At 36.6% G+C, this 11,702-nt stretch overlaps 1 protein-coding gene across 1 annotated transcript in view; it reads right to left on the bottom strand.

Moving 5' to 3' along the window:
- The window catches only part of CPSF2 (cleavage and polyadenylation specific factor 2), a 35,571-nt gene that overhangs the window by 15,270 nt on the left and 8,599 nt on the right, over positions 1–11,702 (bottom strand). Inside the window, exons 3-8 of the mRNA XM_023511499.1 lie at positions 10,601–10,782; positions 8,547–8,706; positions 8,322–8,427; positions 7,006–7,135; positions 3,598–3,713; positions 866–1,086 (exon numbers count right to left, since the gene is read on the bottom strand). Of these exons, the coding sequence (XP_023367267.1) occupies positions 866–1,086; positions 3,598–3,713; positions 7,006–7,135; positions 8,322–8,427; positions 8,547–8,706; positions 10,601–10,749 (882 nt within the window). The 5' untranslated portion in view covers positions 10,750–10,782. The remainder of the gene's footprint in view (positions 1–865; positions 1,087–3,597; positions 3,714–7,005; positions 7,136–8,321; positions 8,428–8,546; positions 8,707–10,600; positions 10,783–11,702) is intronic.

Genomic DNA, 11,702 nt, shown 5'->3' with positions numbered 1-11,702 from the left:
ATGACAGTGATTAGAAAATACTATATTGTTACTTCATTGCATTTTCTAACAGCCAAGTAATTCAAGTTCTATTTTGTTTTAAATCATTTTTTACCCTGGTTTCATAAATTTGTAGTTTGGACAGGCAGTTTATTTTCTACTTCTGTTCTCCATTAGAGCTTCCCACTCTAGTTATCCTCCCTAAAAACCTAATTTTGCATTATATTTCCCTTACAAGTTACCTTAAATCTTTTTTTAAAAACAGTGGATGAATACATTTTAAATGAATATTTTACTTTCAGAGTTAGCTAATTCAAGAGAAAGAGTTCATTTAAAAGTAACAAGAACAATAAATTCTGACATTTATATCCTGTGGGGTAGAGTCTATTCTTGTCACCATTTTACAATTGAGATACTAAGAACCAGAAGAGTGGCTCATGCCTGTAATCCCAGCACTCTCGGAGGCCTAGGCAGGTGGATCGCCTGAGCTCACGAGTTCAAGACCAGCCTGAGCTAGAGTGAAAACACCATCTCTAAAAACAGCTGAGTGTTGTGGTGGGGGCCTACAGCCCCAGCTACTTGGGAGGCTGAAGCAAGAGAATTACTGCTTGAGCCCAAGAGTCTGAGGTTGCTATTAACTATGATGCCACAACACTCTACCAGAGGAGACAAAGTGAGACTCTGCCTCAAAAAAAAGGAATTAGAAGAGACGCAACTTGCAATCTCCAAACTGGGCATGAAAATAGAAACCACGTCCTATGATATGTAAGGACTGAATACATGTAAGGCACACAGAACAGTAACAGAGTATTATTAACAATCTCTTCAACAGAAAAATAAAATTCAAAGGGCAATTAAGATACCATATTCCATAAGCCCAATAACCATAGCAAACCTCTTTATTACAAGTGAAACAAACCTGGGACTTAGAAAATTCCACCACGTTATAGCTGACATTATTTAAAAGTGCCAATGAGTAAACACCCAGTCCTGCATCTTTAGTTCTCCAAATCTGATCAAGAAGTTGAGCAAGTTCCAAAACTCTGCCTGCTGTGTCCACTGCTATTAATACATTTCCATCACCTCGAAGAGTTTCCAGGACATTTGCTAGAAAATGACAAGGTAAATTCCTTATAGAACATAACAATATTAGGCTACAAAATTAAGGCTAACTTTATCTTCCTGTTATAAGACTATACTTTATAAATAAGCAATTACTAGGCCAGGTACAAAATGAAAGAATTTTGTTTAGGTTATCACAACTACTTTTGATTCTGTTGAATACATAGTACATCTTTGTAAGAGTAGAAATACCATTAACTTAATTTTCTTCACTGAAAAATTATAAATCAGTTGTCAATACCTGACATATCATAATACCCATACACCCATACTATATTTGTATCACTGGAAAAACTAAATAAAAAGGCCAAATGCAACCAGCCTGGGGTTTCCATGGTCTTACTTGATCACCCCAGTGAACTCTGTTATGATGAATTCCTGTTTTATACACACACACAAACACAATTATATACACAGTCATTCCTCGGTATCCACAGAGTATTGGTTCTGGGATCCACCTCAGGTATCAAAAATCCACACATGCTCAAGTTCCTTAAATAAAACAGCATAGTATTTGCCTATAACCTATGCACATCCTCCTGTACACTTCAAATCATCTCTGATTACTTACAATACCTAATACAATGTAAACATTATGTAAATAGTTGTTATGCTATATTTTTTACTTGCATTATTATTGTTGTATTGTTAATTTTCATATTAGTTTTTTCAAATATTTTCAATCCACAGTTGCTTGAATCCTGAGATGCAGAACTGTGCACACCGAGGGACAACTGTACATGATACATATTTGTATGCATGTATGCCTATAGAATAATATATAGATCATACCCCCATCCAGAACATCTTTATAGATTCCCTTGCTCTGAATCAGTGATTCTCAACCACTGTGCTGCAAGCACCTTGGTGTGCCATGAGAGGATCTTAGCTGTGCTGTGAAAAATTCTAAAAGATCATTAATTAAACTATTTCCAAAAGAAGTTCAAAACATTCTTTTTTCTTTTTTGCAGTTTTTGGCCAGGGTCGGCTTGAACCCGCCACATCCAGTATATGGGGCTGGTGCCCTTGTGCCACCCTCTTTTTTTTTTTAACCATTTTTTTGATCAACATAATTTTAAGTGCACTGCAGAAGTTTAACTATAGGTTCAGGAGTGCCATGAGATATAAAAAGGTTGACAAACACTGGCACAGATGAAAGTCTGCCTGGAAATACCTGGTAAACAAAACTTTTAACAAAAACAAACAAAAAAACCCCTAAGGATTGAAGAGCTTTTTAAGATTAGCGTAACACATTGTACTAGTTACACTTTTTAAGTCAACAGTGGCAATGGTACCTTAAAAATGGACTCCTATTTTCCCTATTGAAATCCCATATAGCTTATAAAAAAAAAAAAAGAATGTAACGTGAAGAAGCTTGAGTCAAAGCAGAAGCAAGCAGTAATGGCCCAGAGGCACTTCTTCATAAAAAAGACTACTATGTTTTTTAGTTTCTTTTGAGACAGAGTCTCATTATGTTGCCTTCAGTAGAGTGCTATGGCATCACAGCTCACAGCAACTTCAAACTCTTGGGCCTAAGCAATTCTCTTTCCTCAGCTTCCCAAGTAGCTGGGACTATAGGCACCCGCCACAACACCCGGCTATTTGTTGCAATTGTCATTGTTGTTTAGCTGGCCCAGGCCAGATTTGAACCCACTAAGCCTTGGTGTATGTGACTGGCGCCATAACCACTATGAGATAGGCCAAGCCCCAAGACTACTATGTTAATGTAAAACACCTCACATCAAAATTAGCAGACTTCTTACACTCTCATTTATCTCTTTTGTTTATCTTTTAGAGTGTTTTTCTAATACATTTCTATGACATCTTTTTATGTGGGTCATTATGAAAATTTTGAGATACACAAAAATAGAGAAATGTAAAATCAGCTAGGCATAGTGTTTCATACCTAAAATACTAGCACTCTGGGAAGCTGAGACAGGAGGATCACTTTAGTGAAGGAGCTGGAGACCGGCCTCAGCATTTCTATTAAAAATAGAAAAATCAGCCAGGCATTATGGCAGGTACCTGTAATTCCCAGCTACTTAGGAGGCTGAGGCAGAAGGAGACTTGAACCCAGGAGAATTTGAGGTTGCTGTGAGCTAGGCTGATATCACATGGCATTCTTGTCTGGGCAACAGAGTGAGACTCTGTCTCCAAAAGAAAAGATAAAAAGAAAGGATGTTGCTGACTGTGTTTCCTGGAAGTGAAATAACAGACCCTAACAGACTGTCTCAAAACTTTCATAATGACCCATATATATAGACATACACCAGTGAGTGCCAGGGATAGGTAGCTATGTGCTGAATGGGAGGGAGAAACCATCCTTACACCTACTATACAACAGTTAAATTTAACTAAAGTAACTTCTTGTATAAAATACTGATAAGGCCACATGATACTTACTCAAATATACTAGAATTCACCAATGTCATATGACCAAGAAAAGTGTTAAATGGAATAAGCAATTCATTAAAAAGGATATTATATCATACATACTCAGAAGTTGCTCGTCTCTCTGTTTTCTTCTAGGCTGCACATATGTAGCATTAAATGAATCTGTGATAAGTAAGGAGGGTCTGCTTAACATTTCCAGTGAACATCCATTTAAATGGCTATAACGAAGTTGAAAAAGAAGAATATTTTATATCATTTCAAATAAATAACAGCGTCTTGTACTTAATAAGGAACTTCTTTTATAAGGCTCTCCTGCTACCTCTAACTATAAAAGTATACGTGGTTTCTCCCCTCTAACATATAAAAATATACCAAATAAGAAAATCTGATTAATTCAAAAACGTATAAAGAGAAAATTAAAAATCTTCTAGAGTGCCATAGTCAGAAATAATTGACAAAATATTTTGGCCTACATCCTAAGCATAAACATTTTTTCTACGCATACATATTTACTTTATAAAGTTGACAATCCATATACAGTCTTATATACTCAGTTCTTTTTTGGGGAGGGCGGGGAGTCTCACCATGTTCCCTCGGTAGAGTGCTCTGGTGTCACAGCTCACAGCAATCTCAAACTCTTGGATTTAAGTGATTCTCTTGTCTCAGCCTCCCAAGTAGCTGGGACTACAGGTGCCCCCTATAACACCCAGTCAGTTTTTTGTTGCAGTTGTCACTGTTGTTTAGCAGGCCCAGGGCGGGTTCGAACCTGCCTGCCTCAGTATATGTGGCTGATGCCCTAACCACTAAGCTCTGGGCGGCGAGCCACATAATCAGTTCTATATCCTGATTTTTCTCCATGACATGAAAATGTTTTTCTAAACCTAATTTTTAACAATTATAAAAATTTTCTATTGTGTACTACATTGCATTCAATTTGACTATTTCTCTTTATTGATATTTAGGTCAGTCTTTTTGCCATTATAAATAAATCTTTCAAAGAGCACTTTTATGGAAAACTTCAATCATATTTCTGCTTATTTCTTTAAGTCACATTCCTAGAGATGTATTTATTTGTCTACATAGCATTGCTAAACAGCTTTCCAGAAAGATTTAACCTTTTCCAGAAAGGTTCAACCATAAAGAATAATCAACCAAGTTAAGCCAGGCGTGGTGGCTCACGTCTAGCATTCTGGGGGGCCAAGGCGGGTGGACTGCCTGAGCTCACAGGTTTGAGACCAGCCTGAGCCAGAGCAAGACCTTGTCTCTAAAATAGCGGAGTGTTACGGTGGGCACCTATAGTCCCAGCTACTTGGGAGGCTGAGGCAAGAGAATCATTTAAACCCAAGAGTTTGAGATTACTGTGAGCTGTGATACCACCGCAATTTACCCAGGGTGACAAACTGAGACTCTGCCTTGAGAAAAAAAAAAAAATGACCAAGTCACTACATACTTGCCAGAAGAATATCACCATTAAAAAAAAAAATTATCACCATTTAAATTTTCTTTTTGACTTCATAACTTTTGACCTTTTTGCAACTAATGCATTTTTTTTTTTTGAGACAAGTCTCACTATGTCGCCCTCAGTAAAGTGCTGTGGCATCACAGCTCACAGCAACCTCAAACTCTTGGGCTTAACCAATTTTCTTGCCTCAGCCTCCCAAGTAGCTGGGACTATAGGCACCCACCACAATGCCTGGCTATTTTTTATTGCAGTTGTCACTGTTGTTTAGCTGGCCCTGGTAGGGTTCAAACCTTGGTGTATGCAGCTGGCACCATAACCACTGTGCTACAGGTGCTGAGCCGAAACTGATATATTTTCAATTAGTTGATTAATACCTAGTCTTAGATATATGTAAGTCTTTGGCCAACTTTCTACAAATACAGCAGAACCTCTGTAAGCTGACCACCCAATATACTGTAACAATACATAGGTGGTCAACATAAGGAATCAGGCCTACTAATACATACATGTGGTGCATGTCTAGTCCATGAAAATTAGGTCAACTTAAGGAGGTGGTCAGTTATGGAGGTTCTACTGTATTTTCCCCAGTTTACTGACTTTTAAGTTTAGTTTACTATTTTGGACATCTAAAATTTGTATGTAATCAAGTCTATCAGATTTTTCCTATGTAACTTGGTGCATTATCTTTATGCTTATACGATCTTTTCCAAATTAGAGATAAGACTCATCAATTCTATTTAATTCTAACCCATTTGAAATATATTTTGCTATATGATAAAAAGATACAGATTTCTTCCTGCAAAATGGTTGTATTCCCTAATACCATTTACTAAAATATCCATTCTTTCCTCATTACTCTTGATTATAAGAATCTAAAATGAAATTTAATGGTGGGCATGGTGGCTCACACCTATAATTCTAGCATTTTGGGAGGCCAAGCTGGTGAATTGCTTGAGCTCAGGAGTTCAAGACCAGCCTGAGCAACAGCAAGATCCCGTCTCTACTAAAAATAGAAGAAATTAGCTGGGCATTGTGGCAGGTGCCTATATTCCCAGCAACATAGGAGGCCAAGGCAGGAGGATTGCTTGAATTATCGAATATGAGGTTGCTGTGAGTTAGGCTGATACCATAGCACTCTAGCCTGAAGTAACAGAGTGAAATGTCTCAAAAAAAAAAGAAAAAGAAAACAAGTAAATTTATTAGTCTTAAATATTTCTTAACAGAAAGATCTTGAGGGCCAGGTGAAGTAGCTCCCATCTATAATCCTAGCACTCTGGAAGGCTGAAGAAGGTGGACTGATTGAGCTCAGGAATTTAAGACCAGCCCGAAAAAGAACAAGACCCTGTCTCTACTAGAAATAGAAAAACTAGCTGGGTGTAGTATCACATCACCAGCTACTTGGGAGGCTAAGGCAAGAGGATTACTCAAGTTCAAGAGTTTGAGGTTGTTATGAGCTATGACGCCATAGTACTCTATCCAGGGTATCAGAGTGAGACTCTGCCTCAAAGGAAAAAAAATAACCTTGAGGCTACTATAATCTAATACAAAATAGTTATGAAATTACTCTATAGATAAAACAACAACAAAAAACTCATGAGACTAAACACCAAAAATTTTATAGTAATGCTGTGAATACCAAAGGAAGTATATTCAAATTATGACTTGTATTATGTTCTCTTTTAAAAGAAATTGACTTTTTACAGTAGTTATATTAGATGATAACTATTGACTTCACAAAACAAAACAAACCCATACACAAAGTTCTGCTAAAGAGCAGGTCAAGAGTATACAAAATATAATTTAGTATACAAAAATCCATCTCCTTTGCAACATACTTATGCATTTTGTAGAGTATATACTTAAGTGTAAATTTTTAAAAATCTCTTTATGCCTTAAACCAAACTTTTCCCTTTACTATACAAATAATTCTGAAAATATTCACTATCTGATAATTCCTGATCTAAAAAATTCAACTCTGATTTTAATTTTCCCTCCAAAGAATGAAATACAAATTACATTTCCTTTAGCTTTTATCTTGGTATACTTACATCTCCCTCTTGTGGTTGAAGTCAACTGCATAAACAATTTCTTCCTCTCCATCTTTGACTATTTTCCATATTGTTCCACCTATCATATGACCAGCTGGTAGAGGTGTGATAGACAAGCCATGTCCCTTACCTATGTTAACAAGATAAGGACAATACTCAGATTTCTTTTTTAAATCTAAAGAAAGGTTATTTATTTTAATAGGTAGTACTATATATGTGACAAAATTCAAAAGTAAAAATGCATATGGTGGAAAGCAAGTCTCATACTCCTTTCCCCCAGCTCCCTCATTGGAGGCAGATACTCTTGCTATTTTATTATATGTTCTTGCAGACATATTTGTACTTATAGAGAAGCCTAAAGATGGCCTTATTGTTCTTCTTAAAGATGGGACTAAAAAGCTAGCACACTGAATTAATTAGTATAACTAATAAATTTTAATACTTATATTGTATACACAATTATCAAGTGTTTTTATTTTTGCTAACCTCTAAACTGACAGAATAAGAATTCAAATTTCATTATGGTAAAGAATTTATCCTATAGAAAAATTAAGTACAAGCAAAATGGTTAAGATCGTTGTGACTTCTTTCTTTAATGCTAAGAGTCATTTTTATAAAAACCTCTAATATAATTCTCTCTCTAGATCAGCGGTTCTCACCCTGTGGGTCGCAATCTCTTTGTAACAATGAAAATACATCGCAGTATTAGGAAAATTGAGAACTACTGCTCTAGATGATAACAGATTTAAATATATGCCTTCCCAATCTAATTAAATAATTAACTTTCAATGCCTATTGCAGAATTCAGTCATTTTCTACTTTGCTACGATAGCCCTTCATTTAGTTTAATTACTACATGTAGCCATCTCAGCTGCTATCTCCTCAATCTAACTGTAAGCTCTGAGGAGGAGGATCTGGCCGCATTAACTTTTGTATATTATACACATTAAACTAAGTAAGTCTTTTCCAGGTTAATATGAATAAAGATCTACACAATTAACATTTTGTTAGTAATTTAGTCTGAAATATTTTAAAATTCTAATGAAGTTCAGATTTCTATATCAAGGCAGAATATGCTAATTTTCTATTCCTCAGACCATAGTGCCAGTTATTTTTCCAATGAATTCTCAGTTTTTTGGGGTTTTTTTGCAGTTTATGACAAGGGCTGGGTTTGAACCCACCACCTCTGGCATATGGGGCCTGCACCCTACTCCTTTGAGCCACAGGAGTGGCTTTGTGCCGCCCCGAATTCTTAGTATTTTTTAATAGGTTAAATATCATTAGTCCAACTCTTTACTACTGGAAACACATTTTACCTTTCAAATTCACAATTTGAGAGAATTTTAGCTGCTGTATTTTATCAAATGCTGCATCCACATCATCTAATGTAAAAAGTGTAAAGTCTTCTGTATTGTGTCGAGACTAAAAGAAAAACATATTCATGTGATTATAGAAGTGGAGAAATTAAAAAACACCACATATAAAAGGTTAAAAGTAACCACTTAAGTAGTGTTTAAAATTTTTTTAACAGCTTAAATTACCTGGTAAAGATCATACATAAACATCTGTCCCATTTTATAAACAGGAATGGTTGCATAGATAGCACAGTTCAGACCCAGCTTTCCGACAGCATATGGGAGAGCACCAAGATGGAGAGGATCGGGATGAGACAATAGTACTGCATCGATCTGGTGAACATGCCTAAAGGACACAAGCAAAGTAACTACTTTCTCGAATCTTGTTTTTTCAGGGTACACACAAGATACTCAAAACTACTCCGGCCGAGTGCAGTGGCTCACATTGCTAATACTCTGGGAGGCAGAGGAAGGTGGACTGCTTGAGCTCAGGAGTTCAAGACCAGCCTGAGCAAGAATGAGACCCTATCTCTCCTAAAAACAGAAAAACTGAGGGAAGAGGATTATTTGAGCCCAAGAGTTTGAGTGCTGTGAACTACAACAATGCCGTGACACTCTACCCAGGGCACAAGAATGAGACTCTGTCTCAAAAACAAACAAACAAAAAAAACACTATTCACCAATTCTGAATTGAAGACTATGCTGGGATAGAAGAGCAAACCTAAGAGCTAAAATTATGATACCTACAAATAAAATTAAAAAATGAGGCTTGGCACCTGTGGCTCAAGTGGCTAAGACGCCAGCCACATACACCTAAGGTGGCGGGTTCGAATCCAGCCCAGCCCGCCAAACAACAATAACGGCTGCAACCAAAAAAATAGCTAGGCATTGTGGCAGATGCCTGTGGTACCAGATACTTGGGAGGCAGAGGCAGGAGACTCGCTTGAGCCCAGGAGTTGGAGGTTTCTGTGAGCTATGATGCCACAGCACTCTACCTGGGGAGACAGCTTGAGGCTCTGTCTCAAAAAAAAATAAAAATAAAAATAAAAATAATGAAATAAAAAAATATCAAAAACCAGTAGACAAGACAATTAAGTTGATTTTGGATAGATATCTTATATACTATAAATTTAAATTCAAAGAACTTAGCTAGAATTTCAGACTTCTTTTTCTGAGATAGAATTTTACTGTTGCCCTTGGTAGAGTGCTGTGGCATCATAGGTCACAAGAACCTCAAATTCTTTGACTCAAGTGATCCTTTTGCCCCAGCCTCCTGACTATAGGTGTCTGCCACAACACTCAGCTATTTTTAGAGATGGGGTCTTGCTCTTGCTCACGCTGGTGTCAAACTCATGAGCTCAAGGGATCGCCGGCCTCTCAGAGTGCTAGGATTATAGGTATGAGCCACCACACCTGGCCAATTTCAGACATTGTTAAAAAGAGAATGTTTTTTTTTTTTTCGAGACAGGGACTCATTTTGTCCCATGCTGTCCCAAAAAATCCTTCCAGCTCAGCCTCCTAAGTAGTTGAGACCTAGGCCCCCAAGCCACCAAACCAGACTAAGTAGAGAATATTTAAATGGCCACGTATTTATTATGGATATTCATTGCCTTTTTAACATGGTGGCCAGCAGCATATTCATTCTAATAAAACTTCAATCAATCAGAGAAGCATATGTTTTTATTGCTAGAAGAAATTAACAAGATGGCTGAGGTATTTTTTGGCTTCAAGTTCTAAGTTTTTAAAATGTTTAAACTTTCCTCCCATAATTACTATAACACTGCAAACATAATTGAATTTTTTAATGGATTGGGATCCTTATGTATTTCATGGTCATTATTCTGAGAATCAATTCACAATTTTTAACATCAAAAGGTAACAGAAAATAAGCTAATGTGATCCAGCTACTGAACATTGACATGGAAGACATTTCCTCTCCTCAAATTTTTATTAGTCTTGCTTTTTTCTAAAATTAGGGTACAAAAATTTCTACTGAAATCCATTAGCCGAGTAACAACTTAAGATTTTGCTCAATCTCAAAAAACAAAGCTTATAATTTAATCAAAACTTTATAAAATAAAATGGTCACTATTTACTTTTTGGCATTAAGTAAAACTAAATCTTTTACCATAAACTAAATTAGTACACAGAAGCAACACTATGTTATATCAAAATAGTATTACACTGTAGCAAAGAAAAGTTGGCTTAATAAAAGCCTAGAAATACAGAATGTAACTTACTTTCTCAGGGAATCTATAATATCCATCGAAAAGTGCTCATCCCAGCCACAGTCCAATAAAAATCTAAACTCATCAACTTGGAGAAGATAGCAAAGAGCAGATTCTTCTTGGACCCCAGACAGGGTAGTCAATTTGATAATAGATGTCATTTTTTTGGTCCAGTAATAACAAACTAAAAGATTCTTTAAAAAGAAATGAAATCACAATGAAACATAAAGCACAGTTTAACATATATAATAGACACAATAAAATAACTTCAAATTGTAGGTGTATAAAAATTCCATAAACATGGAAACCAAACACTTTAAAGACCCGTTTCTACTATTGCCAAGTTAAAAAATATAAACATAATCTTATACTCTCTTATTTACAATGAGTCCTTCATGGCTCCCCAGTAGGGCATAATGAAAAGTAGTGGATTTTGTAATCAAACAGACCCAGATGTGAATCTACTCCTGTGAGATTTGGGGAAACTTAATTAACCTTTCCTTACCTGTGTACCCCGTTAGACACATAGAACATTAGTATTAATATATATGTGAAAGGGTTGTTGAAGGATTTTAACTAATGTATAAATTACCTAGAACAAAGACTACTATCACATTCAAGTTCCTAAATAAATGTTACTGAATGAATGAACTCATCCTTCAAAAAGAATTTGCTCTTCTTTTAGCTATGGGCCCTCCCATTAGACTCAGTGGTTAACGCCTGTAATCCTAGGATTCTAGAAGGCCAAGGAGGGTAGATTGCTTGAGCTCACCCCTATAATCCTAGTACTCTGGGAAGCCAGGCAGGTGAATGGCTTGAGCTCAGGGGTTTAAGACCAACTTGAGCAAGAACGAGACCCTGTCTCTACTAAAAATTGAAAATAAAAAAAACTAGCCAGGTGAGGTGGCATGCACCTATAGTCCCAGCTACTCAGGAGGCTAAGACAAGAGGATAGCTTGAGGCTAAGAGTTTGAAGAAGTTACTATGAGCTGTGGGGATGATGAGGCACTCTAACAAGGGTGACAGAGAAACTGTCTTAAGAAAAAAAGAAAGAGGCTCGGCGCCTGTGGCTCAAGCGGCTAAGGCGCCAGCCACATACACCTAAGGTGGCGGG

Source organism: Otolemur garnettii, unplaced genomic scaffold, assembly GCF_000181295.1.
Source record: "Otolemur garnettii isolate 467f Iridium unplaced genomic scaffold, OtoGar3 scaffold00020, whole genome shotgun sequence".
In the NCBI taxonomy this organism is placed as follows: Eukaryota; Metazoa; Chordata; class Mammalia; order Primates; family Galagidae; genus Otolemur; species Otolemur garnettii.
Note: the sequence above shows the minus strand (reverse complement) of the source record. Positions and strands in the feature narration are given on the sequence as shown.